Source organism: Nerophis ophidion, linkage group LG09 (assembly GCF_033978795.1).
Source record: "Nerophis ophidion isolate RoL-2023_Sa linkage group LG09, RoL_Noph_v1.0, whole genome shotgun sequence".
In the NCBI taxonomy this organism is placed as follows: domain Eukaryota; kingdom Metazoa; phylum Chordata; class Actinopteri; order Syngnathiformes; family Syngnathidae; genus Nerophis; species Nerophis ophidion.
Genome location: NC_084619.1, coordinates 63,802,495 through 63,827,028, shown reverse-complemented (window position 1 = coordinate 63,827,028; position 24,534 = coordinate 63,802,495). Strand labels below are relative to the sequence as shown.

The 24,534-nt window shown below is 44.8% G+C and overlaps 1 protein-coding gene across 1 annotated transcript in view; it reads left to right on the top strand.

Annotated features, from left to right (window-relative positions):
• Positions 1-24,534, top strand: part of LOC133558854 (inhibitory synaptic factor 2A-like) — a 73,350-nt gene that overhangs the window by 6,548 nt on the left and 42,268 nt on the right. The window contains exon 2 of the mRNA XM_061909979.1: positions 9,160-10,228. Coding sequence (XP_061765963.1) covers positions 9,165-10,228 — 1,064 coding nt within the window. The 5' untranslated portion in view covers positions 9,160-9,164. The remainder of the gene's footprint in view (positions 1-9,159; positions 10,229-24,534) is intronic.

Genomic DNA, 24,534 nt, shown 5'->3' with positions numbered 1-24,534 from the left:
CAGCCGGTGTTTCATTGTTTACATTTCCGAAAGCTGACGGTGAAGCTTTACTCTGGAACAGAGCGGTCAAGCGAACAAGGTTCCCTACCGGTGAGAAAATGGTGGCAATAAGTCGGCTCTTACCGTAGACATGAGCGGAGAGTTTGCGCCGTTCTTCCTGCAGAACGACTTTTATCTGCTTATTGTGTAACTAGTGTTTTAGTGAGATTATATGGTAGTACCTGAAAGTTGGAGGGGTGTGGCCAAAGGTGACCGCCAGTGTCTCCGTGGGAAGCCACGTTTCTCGACAAGGCAAGGCAGCCGGGATGAGATTTTTTTTCCCCCTCCTCCACGGTTTAAGCATCCGATGATCGGGGGCGGCCGGTGGGAGGAGGCAAGAGAGTCCACAGCTGCAGGAAGAACGACGCAAATTCTCCGCTCACGTCTACGGTAAGAGCCGACTTATTGCCACCATTTTCTCACCGAAACCTGCCGGTTGACATGTGGTAGGGAACCTTGTTCGCTTGACCGCTCTGTTCCATGGTAAAGCTTCACCGTCAGCTTTCGGGAATGTAAACAAGGAAACACCGGCTGTAATTGTGTTGCTAAAGGCACCCACAATACACCGCTTCCCACTTACATCTTTCTTCTTTGACGTTTCCATTATTAATTTAACAAATTAATAAATTAATTAATAATTAATTATTTACAAAGTGTTATTGTGTAACAATAGTTACAATATAGGCAGATAAGGGATTTTCCGGTATTATCCTAGTAAATGTGTCTAATAACATCTGAATCGCTCCCACTGGCCTAGTCCTTTTTTTTTTTTCTAGTCCTTCACTCTCACTTTCCTCATCCACGAATCTTCCATCCTCGCTCAAATTTATGGGGAAATCGTTGATTTCTTGGTCCGAATCACTCTAGCTGCTGGTGGCCATGATTGTAAACAATGTTCAAATGTGAGGAGCTCCACAACCCGTGACGTCACGCGCACATCGTCTGCTACTTCCGGTACAGGCAAGGCTTTTTTATTAGCGGCCAAAAGTGGCGAACTTTATCGTCGATGTTCTCTACTAAATCCTTTCAGCAAAAATATGGCAATATCGCCAAATGATCAAGTATGACACATAGAATGGACCTGCTATCCCCGTTTGAATAAGAACATCTCATTTCAGTAGGCCTTTAAAGCCTGTCGGGAGATTTCTTCCCAATTTCTTTTGTATGATCGCCACTTGGCTGCTTTACAGGACTTTTTTCTTTTTTTTTATATGATTACATGAGACACTTTGGTGCGTCGCGCCAAAGTAATTACCCCCTTAAGTGGTGTAAGATTGACATTTCTTCTTTTTTTTTTTTTTTTTTGCCGGTGGAGTTTAATCGTCCCATGTGGCATCGAAGCAGAATGTTTTGGGTCTGACAGGCGACGTGTAGAGAAATCAAATTCATAAACATCCGTCCATCCATCCATTTTTTTCCGCTTATCTGAGGTCAGGTCACGGGGGCAGTAGCCTAAGCAGGGAAACCCAGACTACCCTCTCCCCGGCCACTTGGTCCAGCTCCTCCCGGTGGATCCCGAGGCGTTCCCAGGCCAGCCGGGAGACATAGTCTCCCCAACGTGTCCTGGGTCTTCCCCGTGGGCTCATACCGGTCGGACTTGCCCGAAACTCCTCCCTAGGGAGGCATTCAGGTGACATCCTGACCAGATGCCCGAACCACCTCATCTGGCTTCTCTCCGTGTGGAGGAACAGAGGTTTTAGTTTGATCTCCCCCCGGATGACAGAGCTTCTCACCCTATTTCTAAGGGAGAGACCGGCCACCCGGGGGAGGAAACTCATTTCGGCAGCTTGTACCCGTGATCTTGTCCTTTCGGTCAAACCCAAAGCTCATGAACGTAGATCGACCGGTAAATGGAGAACTTTGCCTTCCGGCTCAGCTCCTTCTTCACCACAATGGATCGATACAGTGCCCACATTACTTAAGACGCCGCACCGATCCGCGTTGTCGATCTCACGATCCACTCTTCCCTCACTCGTGAACAAGACGGAGATGTCACTCCACCCTTTTCCGGGCGAGAAACCATGGACTCGGACTTGGAGGTGCTGATTCCCATCCCAGTCGCTTCACATTCTGCTGCGAACCGATCCAGTGAGAGCGGGAGATCCTGGCCGAATGAAGCCATCAGGACCACATCATCTGCAAAAAGCAGAGACCTAATAACCCAAAGCTCATGACCATAGGTGAGGATGGGAACGTAGATTGACCGGTAAATTGAGAGCTTTGCCTTCCGGCTCAGCTCCTTCTTCACCACAACGGATCGATACAACGTCCACATTACTGAAGACGCCGCACTGTCGATCTCACCATCCACTCTTCCCTCACTCGCGAACAAGACTCCGAGGTACTTGAACTACTTCACCTGGGGTAAGATCTCTTCCCTGACCCGGAGATGGCACTCCACCCTTTTCCGGGTGAACACCATGGACTTCGGACTTTGAGGTGCTGATTCCCATCCCGGTCGCTTTACATTCGGCTGCGAACCGATCCAGTGAGAGCGGAAGATCCCGGCCAGATGAAGCCGTCAGGACCACTTCATCTGCAAAAACCAGACACCTAATAACCCAAAGATCATGACCATAGGTGAGGATGGGAACGTAGATCGACCGGTAAATTGAGAGCTTTGCCTTCCGGCTCAGCTCCTTCTTCACCACAACGGATCGATACAACGTCCACATTACTGAAGACGCCGCACTGTCAATCTCACCATCCACTCTTCCCTCACTCGTGAACAAGACTCCGAGGTACTTGAACTACTTCACCTGGGGTAAGATCTCTTCCCTGACCCGGAGATGGCACTCCACCCTTTTCCGGGCGAACACCATGGACTTCAGACTTGGAAGTGCTGATTCCCATCCTGGTCGCTTTACACTCGGCTGCGAACCGATCCAACAAAATTGATAATTTTTTAAATTCTATTAAAGATTGAAAGTTGTCATCATTGTCGGGCCCCGACAACGCCGAGTACCCACAGGATCGGCGCCTATGGACCCGGGCATACATTACTGCCAATGACCACGTAATACTCCACGTCAGTAGGTGGCAGCGGGTAGTTAATCGCTTAGTAAAAGTCGGAGAGTGTTGGTTTGTTGTGATCCCAATATGCAGGACACAGCGGGAGGCAGGGTTCAGGTAAAAAAAGGTATTTGATGCTTAAACCAAAAAATGAAAGGAAAGGGAAAGGAAAAGGCAATGGCTATGCAAAACAGACAGACAGCAGCTTTATTTTGTCCATTCTTTAACATGTACAAGACACGTAAGAACTGAAATTACATTTTCGGCACAGTCCCACTAAGAGCAGACATACGTTACAGGGGGGACAAGACGGGACCGCCAACGGATCAGCCACTTATGGCGCTCCTTAAAAAAGGCGAGAAAAAGGTGACGTTGGGAAAGGGGGAAGAGTAAAAAAAAATATCAATCTAAGGTTGGACCCTCAGGAGGGGTCCAGACTGAGTCCGGGGAAAAAAACTCACATGCATGGCACAAATAAACATGGTACATGTAATCACACCAACTTACAACAGAGGGGGTTAGGGGGCTTTGGGGCCCTGGAGGCCGGCTGCTACTATAAAGCACTACTCAGCCATCCACAACCCCAGAGGAATTAAGCAGTGGTGAAGGCGTTGATTTGGGGACGGGTGGGATGTTGAAATTTTTTTGTGGATCTCAAGTTCGACACCAGGAAGTAACGGCTGCAAAGTAAACAGAAACAGAATGCTGGACGACAGCAAAAACTTACGGCGTCCACAAAGTACATCCGTACATGACATGAAGAATCAACAATGTCCACATAAAGGAAGGTAGCAACGGGGGCAGCAGCCTAAGCAGTGAAACCCAGCCTTCCCTCTCCCCGGCCACTTGGTCCAGCTCCTCCCGGGGGATCCCGAGGCGTTCCCAAGCCAACCGGGAGACACAATATTCCCAACGTGTCCATTTTAGTTGTTTACTCCTCAGCTTATGCAACCCACATGTAATAAAATTTGATTAAAGGTCATAAAGTAACATACACTGCATATCCTGCAGGGTTGTGTTGGTTGACCGCACAGGCAAGTGCGGGTGAGAGAGTGTTATATAAATTGTGTTATTTTTGGCGTTCACCACTAATTGCCGCGAAGCACTTTCACTTGCGTTTGCTTTTAATGCGTGTTGACGTCCTTCCAGTCTGCTTGTATCAACCTCGCCATTTTAGCTGATGTATTATTGATGGTCCTCTTAGTGCGCTGCCCGTAAGTCCTTAACTGGATCGGCCTTCAAATGGAGGAAATACACATTGCCCACACGTGGTGGCCCGGATCACAATAAACACACACACAACCACGTCAAGTCACAACACAACAACTTTGGCCACAACCGGATTGCAAACGCCACAACATGACATGAAGCCACAGCACAACAGCTCTACACCACAACACAACCACACAAAGTCACAACACAAACTCATAAAGTCACAACACAAACTCATTAAGTCAAAACACAACCTCAAAAAGTAACAGCACAACCTCATAAAGCCACAACACAACCACATAAAGTCACAACACAACCTCAAAAAGTAACGACACAACTTCATAAAGCCACAACACAACCTCATAAAGTCACAACAAAACCACATAGAGTCACAACAGAACCTCATAAAGCCACAACACAACCACATAAGGCCACGACACAACCACATAAAGTCACAACACAAAAACATAAAGTCACAACACAACCACATAAAGTCACAACACAACCACATAAAGACACAACACAACCACAATAGGCTACAACACAACCACATAAAGTCACAACACAACCTCAAAAAGTAACAACACAACCTCATAAAGCCACAATACAACCACATAAGGCCACGACAAAACCACATAAATTCACAACACAAACACATAAAGTCACAACACAACCACATAAAGTCACAACACAACCACATAAAGACACAACACAACCACAATAGGCTACAACACAACCACATAAAGTCACAACACAACCTCAAAAAGTAACAACACAACCTCATAAAGCCACAATACAACCACATAAGGCCACGAAAAAACCACATAAATTCACAACACAAACACATAAAGTCACAACACAACCACATAAAGTCACAACACAACCTCAAAAAGTAACAACACAACCTCATAAAGCCACAATACAACCACATAAGGCCACGACAAAACCACATAAATTCACAACACAAACACAAAAAGTCACAACACAACCACATAGAGTCACAACACAACCACACAAAGTCACAACACAACCTCAAAAAGTAACAACACAACCTCATAAAGCCACAACACAACCTCATAAAGTCACAACAAAACCACATAAAGTCACAACACAACCACATAAAGTAACAACACAACCTCATAAAGCCACGACACAACCACATAAAGTCACAACACAACATCATAAAGTCACAACACAACCTCATAAAGCCAAAATACAACCACATAAGGCCACAACACAACCAAATAAGGCCACGACAAAACCACATAAAGTCACAACACAAGCTCATAAAGTCCCAACACAACCACATAAAGTCACAACACAACCAAATAAAGTCACAACACAACCAAATAAAGTCACAACACAACCAAATAAGGCCACGACAAAACCACATAGTCACAACACAACCACAAGAAGTCACAACACAACATCATAAAGTCACAACACAACCTCATAAGGCCACAACACAACATCATAAAGTCACAACACAACCACATAAAGTCACAACACATCATAAAGTCACAACACAACCTCATAAAGCCAAAATACAACCACATAAAGCCCAAATACAACCACATAAGGCCACAACACAACCTCATAAAGTCACAACACAACATCATAAAGTCACAACACAACCTCATAAAGCCACAATACAACCACATAAGGCCACGACAAAACCACATAAAGTCACAACACAAGCTCATAAAGTCACAACACAACCACATAAGGCCACAACACAACCTCATAAAGTCACAAAACAACATCATAAAGTCACAACACAACCTCAAAAGGCCACAACACAACCACATAAAGTCACAACACAACCACATTAGGCTACAACACAACCACATAAAGTCACAATACAACCAAATAAAGTCACAACTTAACCACATAAAGTCACAACACAACCAAATAAAGTAACAACACAACCACATAAAGTCACAACACAACCACATAAAGTCACAACACAACCACATAAAGTCACAACACAACCACATAAAGTCACAACACAACCTCATAAAGTCACAACACAACCACATAAAGCCACAACACAACCAAATAAAGTCACAACACAACCACATAAGGCCACAACACAACCAAATAAAGTCACAACACAATCACATAAAGTCACAACGCAACAACATAAAGTCACAACACAACAACATAAAGTCACAACACAACCAGATAAAGTCACAACACAACCACATAAAGTCACAACACAACCACATGGTCACAACACAACCTCATAAAGTCACAACACAACCACATAAGGCCACGACAAAACCACATAGTCACAACACAACCACAAGAAGTCACAACACAACCACATAGGGCCACAACAAAACCACATACAGATACAACACAACCACATTAGGCTACAACACAACCACATAAAGTCACAACACAACCATAAAAAGTCACAACACAACCTCGTAAATTCACAACACAACCTCATAAAGTCACAACACAACCACATAAAGTCACAACCCAAACAACATAAAGTCACAACACAACCACATAAGGCTACAACACAACCTCATTAGACTACAACACAACCACATAAAGTCACAATACAACCACATAAAGTCACAACACAACCATAAGAAGTCACAACAAAACCTCATAAAGTCACAACACAACCTCATTAAGTCACAACACAACCACATAAAGTTACAACACAACCTCATAAAGTCACAACACAACCACATAAAGTTACAACCCAAACAACATAAGTCACAACACAACCACATAAGGCTACGACACAACCCCATTAGGCTACAACACAACCACATAAAGTCACAACACAACCATAAGAAGTCACAACACAACCTCATAAAGTCACAACACAACTTCATAAAGTCGCAACACAACCACATAAAGTTACAACCCAAACAACATAAGTCACAACACAACCACATAAGGCTACGACACAACCCCATTAGGTTACAACACAACCACATAAAGTCACAACACAACCACATGAAGTCACAACACAACCATAAGAAGTCACAACACAACCTCATAAAGTCACAACACAACATCATAAAGTCGCAACACAACCACATAAAGTTACAACCCAAACAACATAAGTCACAACATAAGTCACAACACAACCACATAAGGCTACGACACAACCCCATTAGGCTACAACACAACCACATAAAGTCACAACACAACCTCATAAAGTCACAACACAACCATAAGAAGTCACAACACAACCTCATAAAGTCACAACACAACCTCATAAGGTCACAACACAACCACATAAAGTTACAACCCAAACAACATAAGTCACAACACAACCACATAAGGCTACGACACAACCCCATTAGGCTACAACACAACAACATAAAGTCACAACACAACCACATGAAGTCACAACACAATCATAAGAAGTCACAACACAACCTCATGAAGTCACAACACAACCTCATAAAGTCACAACACAACCACATAAAGTTACAACCCAAACAACATAAGTCACAACACAACCACATAAGGCTACGACACAACCCCATTAGGCTACAACACAACCACATAAGGCACAACACAACCACATAAAGTCACAACACAACCATAAGAAGTCAAAACACAACCTCATAAAGTCACAACACAACCTCATAAAGTCACAATACAACCACATAAAGTTACAACCCAAACAACATAAGTCACAACACAACCACATAAGGCTACGACACAACCCCATTAGGCTACAACACAACCACATAAAGTCACAACACAACCACATAAAGTCACAACACAACCATAAGAAGTCACAACACAACCTCATAATGTCACAGCACAACCACATAAAGTCACAACACAACCACATAAAGTCACAACACACTAATGTCATGCCACAATACAGCAACTTAAAGCCACAAAAAAATTTGACCCCCAACACAACCACGTAAAGTCACAACACAACCACAAAAAGTCACAACACAACCACATAAAGTCACAACACAACATGAAGCTACAGTACAATAAGCCCAGACTTCCTTTCCCCAGCCACATCGTCCAGCTCCTCCCGGGGGATCCCGAGGCGTTCCCAGGCCAGCCGGGAGACAAAGTCTTCCCAACGTGTCCTGGGTCTTCCCCATGGCCTCCTACCGGTCGGACGTGGCACCCTGACCAGAAGCCAGAACCACCTCATCTGGCTCCTCTCCATGTGGAGGAGCAGCGGCTTTACTTTGAGCTCCTCCCGGATGACAGAGCTTCTCACCCTCTCTCTAAGGGAGAGCCCCGCCACACAGTGGAGGAAACTCATTTTGGCCCAAAGCTCATGACCATGGGTGAGGATGGGAACGTAGATCGACCGGCTCAGCTCCTTCTTCACCACAACGGATCGATACAGCGTCCGCATAGACTGAAGACGCCGCACCGACCCGCCTGTCGACCTCACGATCCACTCTTCCCTCACTCGTGAGCAAGACTCCGAGGTACTTGAACTCCTCCACTTGGGGCAGGGTCTCCTCCCTAACCCGGAGATGGCACTCCACCCTTTTCCGGGCGAGAACCATGGACTCGGACTTGGATGTGCTGATTCTCATCCCAGTCGCCTCACACTCTGCTGCGAACCGATCCAGTGAGAGCTGAAGATCCTGGCCAAATGAAGCCACCAGTACCGTATGTCCTGACCCCATGCCAACGTGGGTCCCCCCTTCAGTGGGTTCACCACTCATGGGAGGGGCCATAGAGGTCGGGTGCTTTGTGAGCTGGGCGGCAGCCAAAGGCAGGGCACTCGGCGGTCCTATCCTCGGCACCTTAAGCAAGCTCTTGGGACGTGGAATGTTTTGGATTTTGCTGAACTATTTCCAGAGATCACGTTCTGTCATTTGTCTCTTGTATTATAACCCAGAAACACACTCATGTTTTTGTTTTCCTTCTTTTCAGGAACTATGGTGAGTAAAGACGAGGCCAAAAGCATCGTGGTGTCAGACACCGATGAATCCGATTCGGACACGGACCTCGCACAGAAATTCGACGAGCACTCCGGGCCGCAGGTGAAGAAGAAGAACAAGGCCTTGCAGGTGCATTTTCGGGATATCTGCGAGGCGCAGAAGGAGCTCGGTGGGAAACACTCCCGGTCCATTTCCTGCAAAGTGACCCACAGACAATACATGACCATGCCCGCCAGGCGCTCCATCCCAAACGTGACCCGGAGCACCGGCGTGCAGACCTCACCCGATCTGACCAAGCGATACAAGACTTTTCCCTTTGAGAGGAAGAAGGGACACACGTTCAAGCACGCCGCGTTAGTGGAGGACTACAGAGGACAAAACAACGGCTTTTTGAGCGATATAAAAGCGCTGGGAGAGGACGGACAACCCATCGGGTTATCCTCCGTTACGGGACAGACCAAGGTTTTGCTCCACCAGACGGACGACAGCAGCGATACGGAGGATTTGATTTGCGACGCCAACTGCGTGGACGGAACCTCCTGTCCGGATTCTCATCTCCCGTCCCATCTGAACAACCCCGCGGAGCACCAGGACTGCGGGACAAGGACCAAACACAAAGGATTACCGCGAGACGACACAGACCAAGCTTCCGGCAAGCGTCTGCTGGCCAACTCTGAGTTTGCAAAGGGCGGGGGTCCGGTGGCATGGAACTCTTTGACCCGAGTGGAGTCTTTAGGAAGCCCTTCGAAGGCTTGTAAAAGAAAGCAGTCCCAGACGCTTCCCCACAGCGCTTCGTGTTCCTCGCAGTCCCGAGGGCAGTGCCGGACCAGGCACGCCTCGGCCTCCTCCAAACTCCAGCAAACGCCTGGGACGGGAGAGGGCTTACCTCCGGGGTCGCCGGTGGGGAGGAGCGGCCGGCGGGTGACACCTCAACCCGGAGACAAGGATATCAAAGAGAAGCTGCAGGCTATGGAGAATCTCATCAACTCCAGCCAGGAGACCATCAAGGTCCTCCTCGGAGTTATTCAGGAGCTGGAGAAAGGTGAAGCACAGAGAGAGGGGTGAGTTCTTCTATAATGAACATATCATTTTTTTATACCCTGCAAAATATAGTAGTCCCATTAGAGCTGCCAGCACCTTTCACACAGGCATCATCCGGCTCTTTTACAGCTACTTCTCAAGACGGTTCGTGCGCAATTATTGAGGGCTTGGTGTTCTAAGATCCAAATAACGAGTGCTAAACAGCATGTGCAAACCATACAATTAGTGGCCTGATGTACTAAAGGTTTCCATGTACTAGGAGACCAAAAATACAAAAAAACTAATCTGTCTAGACCCGCAAAAAGGGAAAAACCGTATATAAGTCTGATAATGAAGGCAACACATGACGTAAGTGTCTACATTAACTATAGTAGCCTACAATCAAAATGATTTAAAAAATCTTATAAGAGTGTTATAATGAAGACAACACATGATGTAAGTATTTATATTAGCTATTTTAGCCTACTATCAAAATGAGTTTAAAAGTCTTATATAATGAAGACAACACATGATGTAAGTGTCTATATTAGCTGTATTAGCCTACTATCAAAATGCCTTTAGATTATTAAATTGTCATAATGATGGCAACACATGAAGTAAGTGTCTATATTAGCTATATTAGCCTACTATCAAAATGACGTTAAAAGTCTTATATAAGTGTTATAATGAAGTCAACACATGATGTAAGTATTTATATTAGCTATATTAGCCTACGATCAAAATGACTTTAAAAGTCTTATATAATGAAGACAACACAGGATGTAAGTGTCTATATTAGTTGTATTAGCCTACTATCAAAATGCCTTTAAAACTCTTATGTAAGTGTTGAAATGAAGACAACGCGTGATGTTAGTGTCTATAATAGCTATGATAGTCTACCATCAAAATGACTTTAAACTCTTATATAAGTGTTATAATTAAGACAACACATTATGTATATATAAATATAAAATATAAATATAAATCGTTTGAGGTGCTTACTATGAGGTCTGTCACACCGCTGCCTCTACACCTGGCTGTTATCTACTGCCCCCCAAGGCCCTGTTCGGACTTTATCAATGAATTCTCAGAGTTCGTTGCTGATCTAGTGACACACGCCGATAATATAATCATTATGGGGGACTTTAATATCCATATGAATACCCCATCGGACCCACCGTGCGTAGCGCTCCAGACTATAATTGATAGCTGTGGTCTCACACAAATAATAAATGAACCCACGCATCGCAACGGTAATACGATAGACCTAGTGCTTGTCAGGGGTATCACCGTTTCCAAAGTTACGATACTCCCGTATACTAAAGTATTGTCCGATCATTACCTTATAAAATTCGAGGTTCAGACGCATGTTCGTCAAACTAATAATAATAATAACTGCTATAGCAGCCGCAACATTAATACGGCCACAACGACAACTCTTGCTGACCTACTGCCCTCGGTAATGGCACCATTCCCAAAATATGTGGGCTCTATTGATAACCTCACTAACAACTTTAACGACGCCCTGCGCGAAACCATTGATAACATAGCACCGCTAAAGTTAAAAAAGGCTCCAAAAAAGCGCACCCCGTGGTTTACAGAAGAAACTAGAGCTCAGAAATTATTATGCAGAAAGCTGGAACGCAAATGGCGCACGACTAAACTTGAGGTGCACCATCAAGCATGGAGTGATGGTTTAATAACTTATAAATGCATGCTTACCTTAGCTAAAGCTAAATATTAATCAAATCTCATCCACCGTAATAAAAACGATCCTAAATTTTTGTTTAGTACGGTAGCATCGCTAACCCAACAAGGGACTCCTTCCAGTAGCTCCACCCACTCAGCTGATGACTTTATGCAATTCTTTAGTAAGAAAATTGAAGTCATTAGAAAAGAGATTAAAGACAATGCGTCCCAGCTACAACGGGGTTCTATTAACACTGATACGATGGTATATACGGCGGATACTGCCCTCCAAAATAGTTTCTCTCGTTTTGAGGAAATAACATTAGAGGAATTGTTACAACGTGTAAATGGAATAAAACAAACAACATGTTTACTTGACCCTCTTCCTGGGAAACTGATCTAGGAGCTCTTTGTATTATTAGGTCCATCAGTGCTAAATATTATAAACTTATCACTTTCCTCGGGCACTGTTCCCCTAGCATTCAAAAAAGCGGTTATTCATCCTCTTCTTAAAAGACCTAACCTCGATCCTGACCTCATGGTAAACTACCGACCGGTGTCTCACCTTCCCTTTATTTCAAAAATCCTCGAAAAAATTGTTGCGGAGCAGTTAAATGAACACTTAGCGTCTAACAATCTATGTGAAACCTTTCAATCCGGTTTCAGGGCAAATCACTCCACGGAGACAGCCCTCGCAAAAATGACTAATGATCTATTGCTAACGATGGATTCTGATGCGTCATCTATGTTGCTGCTCCTCGATCTTAGCGCTGCTTTCGATACCGTCGATCATAATATTTTATTAGAACGTATCAAAACACGAATTGGTATGTCAGACTTAGCCCTGTCTTGGTTTAACTCTTATCTTACTGATAGGATGCAGTGTGTCTCCCATAACAATGTGACCTCGGACTACGTTAAGGTAACGTGTGGAGTTCCCCAGGGTTTGGTCCTTGGCCCTGCACTCTTCAGCATCTACATGCTGCCGCTAGGTGACATCATACGCAAATACGGTGTTAGCTTTCACCGTTATGCTGATGACACCCAACTCTACATGCCCCTAAAGCTGACCAACACGCCGGATTGTAGTCAGCTGGAGGCGTGTCTTAATGAAATTAAACAATGGATGTCCGCTAACTTTTTGCAACTCAACGCCAAAAAAACGGAAATGCTGATTATCGGTCCTGCTAGACACCGACCTCTATTTAATAATACAACTCTAACATTTGACAACCAAACAATTAAACAAGGCGACACGGTAAAGAATCTGGGTATTATCTCCGACCCAACTCTCTCCTTTGAGGCACACATTAAAAGCGTTACTAAAACGGCCTTCTTTCATCTCCGTAACATCGCTAAAATTCGCTCCATTATGTCCACTAAAGACGCTGAGATCATTATCCATGCGTTTGTTACGTCTCGCCTCGACTACTGTAACGTATTATTTTCAGGTTTCCCCATGTCTAGCATTAAAAGATTACAGTTGGTACAAAATGCGGCTGCTAGACTTTTGACAAGAACAAGAAAGTTTGATCACATTACGCCTGTACTGGCTCACCTGCACTGGCTTCCTGTGCACTGAAGATGTGACTTTAAGGTTTTACTACTTACGTATAAAATACTACACGGTCTAGCTCCAGCCTATCTTGCCGATGGTATTGTACCATATGTCGCGGCAAGAAATCTGCGTTCAAAGGACTCCGGCTTATTAGTGATTCCCAAAGCCCAAAAAAAGTCTGCGGGCTATAGAGCTTTTTCATTTCGGGCTCCAGTACTCTGGAATGCCCTCCCGGTAACAGTTCGAGATGCTACCTCAGTAGAAGCATTTAAGTCTCACCTTAAAACTCATTTGTATACTCTAGCCTTTAAATAGACTCCCTTTTTAGACCAGTTGATCTGCCGTTTCTTTTCTTTTTCTTCTATGTCCCACTCTCCTTTGTGGAGGGGGTCCGGTCCGATCCGGTGGCCATGTACTGCTTGCCTGTGTATCGGCTTGGGACATCTCTGCGCTGCTGATCCGCCTCCGCTTGGGATGGTTTCCTGCTGGCTCCGCTGTGAACGGGACTCTTGCTGCTGTGTTGGATCCGCTTTGGACTGGACTCTCACGACTGTGTTGGATCCATTATGGATCGAACTTTCACAGTATCATGTTAGACCCGCTCGACATCCATTGCTTTCCTCCTCTCTAAGGTTCTCATAGTCATTATTGTCACCGACGTCCCACTGGGTCATTATTGTCACCGATGTCCCACTGGGTGTGAGTTTTCCTTGCCCTTATGTGGGCCTACCGAGGATGTCGTAGTGGTTTGTGCAGCCCTTTGAGACACTAGTGATTTAGGGCTATATAAGTAAACATTGATTGATTGATTGATGTAAATGTCTATATTATTTGTATTGGCCTACTATTAAAATGCCTTTAAAAGTCTTATATAAGTGTTATAATGAAGACAACACATGATGTAAGTGTTTATATTAGCTATATTAGCCTACTATCAAAATGAGTTTAAAAGTCTTATATAATGAAGACAACACATGATGTAAGTGTCTATATTAGCTGTATTAGCCTACTATCAAAATGAGTTTAAAATTCTTATATAATGAAGGCAACACATGATGTAAGTGTCTATATTAGTTGTATTAGCCTACTATCAAAATGCCTTTAGATTATTAAATTGTCATAATGATGGCAACACATGAAGTAAGTGTCTATATTAGCTATATTAGCCTACTATCAAAATGACGTTAAAAGTCTTATATAAGTGTTATAATGAAGTCAACACATGATGTAAGTATTTATATTAGCTATATTAGCCTACTATCAAAATGAGTTTAAAAGTCTTATATAATGAAGACAACACATGATGTAAGTGTCTATACTAGTTGTATTAGCCTACTATCAAAATGCCTTTAAAACTCTTATGTAAGTGTTGAAATGAAGACAACGCGTGATGTTAGTGTCTATAATAGCTATGATAGTCTACTATCAAAATGACTTTAAAGTCTTATAAATGTGTTATAATGAAGACAACACATGATGTAAGTGTCTATATTAGCTATATTAGCCTACTATCAAAAATGACTTTAAGAGTATTTTACAAGTGTTATATTTAAGACAACACATGATGTAAGTGTGTATATTATTTTTATTAGCCTACTATCAAAATTATTTTAAAAGTCTTATATAAGTGTTATAATTAAGACAACACATGATGTGTTTATATTCGCTATAATAGCCTACTTTCAAAATGACTTTAAAAGTCGTATATAACTGTTACAAGGAAGACAACACGTGTCTATATTAGCCTACTATCAAAATGATTTTAAAAGTCGTATATAAGTGTTACAAGGAAGACAACACATGATGTAAGTGTCTATCTTATTTATATTAGCCTACTATCAAAATGACTTTAAAAGTCTTATATAAGTGTTATCATGAAGACAACACATGATGTAAGTGTCTATAGTAGTTATATTAGCCTACTATCAAAATGATTTTTGTTCCAATATGGCTCTTTCAACATTTTGGGTTGCCAGATAGCATAATTTTTTGTTTTTCAACCACTGTGCTGCGGCGCACTAGTGCACCGTGAAATACAGTCTGTTGTGCCAGTGAAGATTATCTGATTTCACCTTTTTGGGTTAAAAAAAAAAGTTTGCAAACCAGTAACTATAGTCTGCAAATGATGTGTTGTTGTCGAGTAACCGTGCAATAATCTTACATATCAGTAGGTGGCAGCAGGTAGCTAATTGCTTTATAGATGTCGGACACAGCGGTAGGCAGGGCGCAGGTAAAAAGGTGCCTGATGCTTAAACCAAAAATTAAAAAAAAGGTGAGTTCCCCTAAAAAAAGGCTTAAGGAAGGCTATGCAGAATGAAGCTATAACTGAACTGGCTACAAAGTAAACAAAAACAGAATGCTGGACGACAGCAAAGACTTACTGTGGAGCAAAGACGGCGTCCACAATGAACATCCGAAAATGACATGACAATCAACAATGTCTCTGCAAAGAAGGAAAAAAACAACTGGAATGTTCTTGATTGCTAAAACAAAGTAGATGCGAGAAATATCGCTCAGAGGAAGACATGAAACTGCTACAGGAAAATACCAAAAACAGAAGGAAAAAGCCACCAAAATAGGAACTAAAACACTACACCCAAGAAAACAGCAAAAAAGTGCAAATAAGTCAGGGTGTGATGTAACAGGTGAAGTATCATGCTAAAACGTTGCGGTATGATGACGTCAGGCATTGTAGAGGACATTTTGTTCCAGCACCGTTCACAGCTATAAGTCGTCTCTTTTCATCGCATAATTCCACAGTATCCTGGACATCTGTGTTGCTGAATCTTGTGCAATTTGTTCAATGAATAATGGAGACGTCAAAGAAGAAAGCTGCAGGTAGGAAGCGGTGTATTGCGGCCGCCTTTAGCAACACAAACACAGCCGGTGTTTCATTGTTTACATTCCCGAAAGATGACGGTGAAGCTTTACTATGGAACAGAGCGGTCAAGTGAACATGGTTCCCTACCACAGGCAGGTTTCGGTGAGAAAATGGTGTTAATAAGTCGGCTCTTACCGTGGACATGAGCGGAGAGCTTGCATTGTACCTCCTGCGCCTGTCAAAGAGGCAGCTGCGGACTCTTTTGCCTCCTCCCACCGGCCGCCCCCGACCGTCGGATGCTTACACCGTGGAGGAGGGGAAAAAAAACAATCTCAGCCCGGCCCCACCGGCTGCCTTCGCCTCGTCCAGGAACGTGGCTTCCCTCGGAGAAGGGCCACACCCCTCCGACTTTCAGGTTGTGCAGGTACGACCATATAATCTCACTGAAACACTAGTAACACAATAAGCAGATAAGGGATTTTCCAGAATTAGCCTAGTAAATTGGTGTAATAACATCTGAATCGCCCTGCCGTCTAGTAATTTTTAATTATTTATTTATTTTTTTCTAGTCCATCACTCTCACTTTCCTCATCCACGAATCTTTCACCCTCGCTCAAATTAATGGGGAAATCGTCACTTTCTCCGTCCGAATCGTTCTCGCTGCTGGTGGCCACGATTGTAAACAATGTTCAGATGTGAGGAGCTCCACAACCCGTGACGTCACGCGCACATCGTCTGCTACTTCCGGTACAGGCAAGGCTTTTTTATTAGCGACCATCATCGGATGCTTACACCGTGGAGGAGGGGAAAAAAATTAAAAATCTCAGCCCGGCTGCCTTGCCTCGTTGAGAAACGTGGCTTCCCACGGAGACACTGGCGGTCACCACACACGTGGCCACACCCCTCCGACTTTCAGGTACGACCATATAATCTCACCAAAAAATTAGTAAGACTATAATCAGATAAGGGATTTTCCAGAATGATCCTAGTAAATGTGTCTAATAACATCTGAATCGCTCCCACTGGCCTCGTCCTTTTTTTTTTTTCTAGTCCTTCACTCTCACTTTCCTCATCCACGAATCTTTCATCCTCGCTCAAAGTAATGGGAAATCGTCGCTTTCTTCTTCCGAATCGCTCTCGCTGCTGGTGGCCATGATTGTAAACATTGTTCAGATGTGAGGAGCTCCACAACCCGTGACGTCACGCGCACATCGTCTGCTACTTCCGGTACAGACAAGGCTTTTTTATTAACGACCATCATCGAGTGCTTACACCGTGGAGGAGGGGAAAAAAAAAAATCTCAGCCCGGCTGCCTTGCCTCGTTGAGAAACGTGGCTTCCCACGGAGACACTGGCGGTCACCACACACGTGGCCACACCCCTCCGACTTTCAGGTACGACCATATAATCTCACTAAAACACTAGTGATCCTAGGAAATGTGTCTAATAACATCTGAATCGCTCCCAATGGCCTCGTCCTTTTTTTTTTATAGTCTTTCACTCTCACTTTCCTCATCCAAGAATCTTTCATCCTCGCTCAAAGTAATGGGAAATCGTCGCTTTCTCGATCCGAATCGCTCTAGCTGATGGTGGCCATGATTGTAAACAATGTGAGGATGTGAGGAGCTCCACAACCCGTGACGTCACCCACACATCGTCTGCTACTTCCGGTACAGGCAAGGCTTTTTTATTAGCGACCAAAAGTTGCGAACTTTATCGTCGACGTTCTCTACTAAATCCTTTCAGCAAAAATATGGCAACATCGCGAAATGATCAAGTATGACACATAGAATGGACCTGCTATCTCATTTCAGTAGGCCTTTAAACATTACAATACAACTACATAAATTCGCCAAAAAAACAACATCAAGTCAAAACACACCTTTCAGCTACAACACGACAACAAAAGCCATTGCAGACGCAAATGTCACAACACGACAACTTTACGCCAGCTTTCGGCGTAAAGTTGTCTGCAAAAGCCACTAATGCAAACACAACTATTTGGTTGCCAATAATCACATTAACACAAGTTCCGGAACACTAACTTCAATCAATAATTTTCCTATGACCGTTTCAGTTTGTTTTTTTTCTTAACTGCATAACCCTTTTATGCTCACCTCTTCTCCAACGCTATGCAACATTTCATTATGATTAGACATTCCGCTAATGCAGGTCACCAAAAGGTATTTCCCCAACACGCGCTCGGGGTTAAATGATAGCTGCAGGCAATCGGTGTCTTGGCAAAGCCTTACATTGTTTTTACCAGCAGGGGGAAAGACTTGGAGAAGGCATTGGACCGTGTACTCCGGGAAGTCCTGTAGGGAGTGCTCAGAGAGTATGAGGTATCGGACTGTCTGATTGTGGTAGTCCGTTCCCTGTATGATCAGTGTCAGAGCTGGGTCCGCATCGCCAGCGCTAAGTCGGACCAGTTTCCGGTGAGGTTTGGACTCCCTTTGTCACCAATTCTGTTCATAATTTTTATGGACAGAATTTCTACGCGCATTCAGGACGTTGAGAGGATCCAGTTTGGTGGCTGCAGGATTAGGTCTCTGCTTTTTGCAGATGATGTGGTCCTGATGGCTTCATCCGGCCAGGATCTTCAGATCTCACTCGCAGCCGAGTGAAGCGACTGTGATGGGAATCAGCACCTCCGAGTCCGAGTCCATGGTTTCTCGCCCGGAAAAGGGTGGAGTGCCATCTCCGGGTTGGGGAGAAGATCTTGCCCCAACTGTAGGAGTTAAGTCTTGTTCACGAGTGAGGGAACAGTGGATCGTGAGGTCGACAGGTGGCTCGGTGCGGCGTCTTCGGTGGTGAAAAAAAAGCTGAGCCGGAAGGCAAAGCTCTCAATTTACCGGTCGATCTACGTTCATGAGCTTTGGGTTATGACCGAAAGGACAAGTTTCCGGTTACAAGCGGCCGAAATGAGTTTCCTCCCCCGGGTGGCGGGTCTCTCCCTTAGAGATAGGGTGAGAAGCTCTGTCATCCGGGAGGAGCTCAAACTAAAGTGGCTGCTCCTCGTCATGGAGAGGAGCCAGATTAGGCGGTTCGGGCATCTGGGCCATCAGGATGCCAACCGAACGCCACCCTAAGGAGGTGTTTCAGACTTGTCCGACCAGTAGGAGGCCACGGGGAAGACCTAGGACACCTTGGGAAGAAGCTCTGTCATCCGGGGGGAGCTCAAACTAAAGCCGCTCTTCCTCCACATGGAGAGGAACCAGATGAGGTGGTTCAGGCATCTGGTCAGGATGCCACCTGAATGCCTCCCTAGGGAGGAGTTTCGGGCAAGTCCGACCGGTATGAGCCCACGGGGAAGACCCAGGACACATTGGGGAGACTATGTCTCCCGGCTGGCCTAGGAACGCCTCGGGATCCCCCGGGAGGAGTTGGACAAAATGGCTGGGGAGAGGGAAGTCTGGGCTCCCCTGCTTAGACTGCAGCCCCCACAACCCTACCTCGGATTAGCGGAAGAAGATGGATGGATGGATGGATGGATGGATGGGGAAAAGACCGTTCTGCAGCTGAGGCCCTGAACGCATCACGTCTATGCTCCTGACAATCATTGGTACTTTAACTTTGATTATCTTGCAGTCATGCAGTGACCTAATACTCCTGATTAGAACTCCACACAAGTCAACAACATCAACAAAGCTCAGCTTTGTGCATTCACGCACAGCATAAAACGTTTGGTGGACAAAATGAGACCACCATGGTGTACTGGGCATGATGTTAAAGTGCATCCGGCAGTGGACGCTCCTCTATGGGGTGTTGGAGCACCTTGAAGTGAACCCCTTTACTACTGGTACCCCAGGTGACCCTTGGCAAAGGCCTAGTACCTGACTGCCCCATAGCCATGGGATGCGGGGAAGACCTCAACGGCGGACCAGGCGGAAGACGGTAGATTTAAGAACCACAATCCCGTAAGAAGTCGTCTTGGACTCCATGCCAATGGACCCTGACCCGATTTTGTCGAGGATCGTGCGGTGACTGTCTGTGCACCAGTCTACCCACGTAAAACAAAGTCACGCACAGGCATCCTCCATAAAGGGATACACCCCTACCAGGAGAATCGTCATACTCGTTCGAATAACCGCCCATGATGACACTACGGTGAGTTCAAGAACCGTCAAAATTACTTGGACAAAGCGATCATCAGTGAAGCATACACACAAACATATTAACCAGTGGGCTTTCTCCCAATCGGGAAGATTTGTGTCCTCAAACTACGATTATGTCCTCCAACCACCATTCAGATCCACAAGCAGTCTAATGGGGTGTTATCATCCACCCTCCCCAGTCCTTGGGACCGCGGTCTCCCTAATTGTAATGTGAGAGCAAATGTACCTGCAATAATCCTCCACGTTACGTTATCATCATGTTTCATTTCGACATGGACCTTTTAAATGTCAGCAAGCCTCATAAAGTCCTCAAGCTGTGTACTCAGTCAGGGCGTTATTGCAGGGGCGACCGTGAGAACCATTAGGGTGCAGCTCTAAAACCTACACGAGGTAAATTGCGTTTAAGCCAAATCCATATTTAGTGCACACGCAGGGTCCCCCCCCTCACATCTCTATTATGGCCAGCCCGGCTTTTTCCAAGGAGCAATTAGTGCAGCCTCGTCACGCGTCTCCACAAAGTTGTGTCTTCTGCTGTGCTCCCACATCAGGGTTAGTACAGATATGGCAGAGAATCCCCACTTTTCATTGGGAACCATCCGATATTTCTGGGTTACCAAGGACTACTTCTTCCATGGGCCTTGGTATATTGTGTGAAAGGGTCATTGGTATGTGGTCCCACTAGGAATCTGGAAGTATTTACCACTTCCACAGATGTATCCCGTGAAAAACCATCCGACCGGAACTCTCTAATAACTAAAGTTCCTTGGGTGAATAATGTATACTCACTGCACAGGTATGTTTTAGTGCTTACTGACAGATAGAAGTAAGAACTTTACACTGCTTTATGTTAGAAATGGCAACAGCGGTGGGTGAATGTCCCTTATAGAAGAAGATAGAGACAAAGAAGAAGCTTCTCAACTACGGGGTCGGCACAGACTACAGTGGCGGACCTGCGCAAATTTTCAAGACTTACGTAGATCCTGAATACACATCAGTTAAGTGAAAGTTCAAGTACCAAAGATTGTCACACACACTAGGTGTGGTGAAATGTGTCCTCTGCATTTGACCCATTCCCTTGTTCACCCCCTCGGAGGTACCGGGAGCCGTGGGCAGCCGTGGTGGCCGCGCCCGGGAATTTTTGGGGTGATTCAACCCACAAATCCAACCCTTGATGCTGAGTGCCAAGCCGGGAGGTAACAGGTCCCATTTGTATAGTCTTTGGTATGACTGGCCGTCAGGGTTAGTACAGAGATGATAGAGAATTCCCACTTTTCATTGGGAACCATCCGATATTTCTGGGTTAACAAGGACTACTTCTTCCATGAGCCTTGGTATATTGTGTGAAAGGGTCATTGGTATGTGGTCCCACTAGGAATCTGGAAGTATTTACCACTTCCACAGATGTATCCCGTGAAAAACCATCCGACCGGAACTCTCTAATAACTGAAGTTCCTTGGGTGAATAATGTATACTCACTACACCGGTATGTTTTAGTGCTTACTGACAGATAGAAGTAAGAACTTTACACTGCTTTATGTTAGAAATGGCAACAGCGGTGGGTGAATGTCCCTTATAGAAGAAGATAGAGACAAAGAAGAAGTTTCTCAACTACGGGGTCGGCACAGACTACAGTGGCGGACCTGCGCAAATTTTCAGGACTTACGTAGATCCCAAATACACATCAGTTAAGTGAAAGTTCAAGTACCAATGATTGTCACACACACTAGGTGTGGTGAAATTTGTCCTCTGCATTTGACCCATCCCCTTGTTCACCCCCTCGGAGGTACGGGGGGCCGTGGGCAGCCGTGGTGGCCGCGCCTGGGAATTTTTGGGGTGATTCAACCCACAAATCCAACCCTTGATGCTGAGTGCCAAGCAGGGAGGTAGCAGGTCCCATTTGTATAGTCTTTGGTATTACTCGGCCGTCAGAGTTAGTACAGAGATGGTAGAGAATTCCCACTTTTCATTGGGAACCATCCGATATTTCTGGGTTAACAAGGACTACTTCTTCCATGAGCCTTGGTATATTGTGTGAAAGGGTCATTGGTATGTGGTCCCACTAGGAATCTGGAAGTATTTACCACTTCCACAGATGTATCCCATGAAAAACCGTCCGACATGAACTCTCTAATAACTGAAGTTCCTTGGGTGAATAATGTATACTCACTACACCGGTATGTTTTAGTGCTTTCATGGTGGGTTTACTGACAGATATAAGTAAGAACTTTACACTACTTTATATCAGAAATGGCAACAACGGGGGATGAATTTCCCATAAAAAAAGATAGAGAAAAAGAAGCTTATCGACTACAGTGTTTTGCCACGAACTACAATAGCGGACACGCGCACATTTTCAGAACTTACGCAGATCCCAAATACACATCAGTTAAGTTAAAGTTCAAGTACCAATGATTTTCACACATATTAGGTGTGGTGAAATTTGTCCTCTGCATTCGGCCCTTGTTCACCCCCTGGGAGGTGAGGGGAGCAGTGGGCAGCAGCGGTGGCTGCGCTCGGGAATCGTTTTTGGGGATTTAGCCCCCAATTCCAACCCTTGATGTTGAGTGCCAAGCAGGGAGCTAATGGGTCCCATTTTTATAGTCTTTGGTATGACTCGGCCGTCAGGGTTAGTACAGAGATGGCAGAGAATCCCCACTTTTCATTGGGAATTATCCGATATTTCTGGGTTACCAAGGACTACTTCTTCCATGAGCCTTGATTCATTGTGTGGAAGGGTCATTGGCATGTGGCCCCACTAGGAATCTGGAAGTATTTACCACTTCCACAGATGTATCCCGTGAAAAACCGTCCGACCCGAATTCTCTAATAACTAAAGTCCCTTGGGTGAATAATGTATACTCACTACACCGGTATGTTTTAGTGCTTTCATGGCGGGTTTACTGACCGATATAAGTAACAACTTCACACTATTTTATATCAGAAATGGCAACAGCAGAGGGTGAATGTCCCATAACAAGAAGATAGAGGAAAATAAGCTTATCGACTACGGTGTTGCCACGGACTACAGTGGCGGATGCATTCAAAATTTCAGGACTTACGCAGATCCCGAATATACATCAGTTAAGTTAAGTTAAAGTTCAAGTACCAATGATTGTCACACACACTAGGTGTGGTGAAATGTGTCCTCTGCATTTAACCCATCCCCTTGTTCACCCCCTGGGAGGTGAGGGGAGCAGTGGTCAGCAGCGGTGGCTGCGCCCGGGAATCGTTTTTGGGGATTCAACCCCCAATTCTAACCCTTGATGTTGAGTGCCAAGCAGGGACGTAAAGGGTCTCATTTTTATAGTCTTTGGTATGACTCGGCCGTCAGGGTTAGTACAGAGATGGCAGAGAATCCCCACTTTTCATTGGGAATTATCCGATATTTCTGGGTTACCAAGGACTGCTTCTTCCATGAGCCTTGATTCATTGTGTGGAAGGGTCATTGGCATGTGTTCCCACTAGGAATCTGGAAGTATTTACCACTTCCACAGATGTGTCCCGTGAAAAACCGTCCGACCCGAATTCTCTAATAACTAAAGTCCCTTGGGTGAATAATGTATACTCACTACACCGGTATGTTTTAGTGCTTTCATGGCGAGTTTACTGACATATATAAGTAAGAACTTTACACTACTTCATGTTAGAAATGGCAACAGCGGAGGATGAATGTCCCGTAACAAAAAGATAGAGACAAAGAAGCTTATCGACTACAGTTTCGGCATGGACTACAGTGGCGGATGCATGCAAATTTTCAGGACTTACGCAGATCCCAAATACACATCAGTTAAGTTAAAGTTCAAGTACCAATGATTGTCGGGCAGTATAGCTCGGTTGGTAGCGTGGCCGTGCCAGCAACTTGAGGGTTGCAGGTTCGATCCCCGCTTCAGCCATCCTAGTCACTGCCGTTGTGTCCTTGGGCAAGACACTTTACCCACCTGCTCCCAGTGCCACCCACACTGGTTTAAATGTAAAAACTAGATATTGGGTTTCACTATGTAAAGCGCTTTGAGTCACTGGAGAAAAAGCGCTATATAAATATAATTCACTTCACTTCACTTCACACACACACTAGGTGTGGTGAAATTGGTCCTCTGCATTTAACCCATACCCTGTGTTGGCTTCAAACTTGTGTCGGTTTGTTGTGTCGGCTTCAAACTCGCAC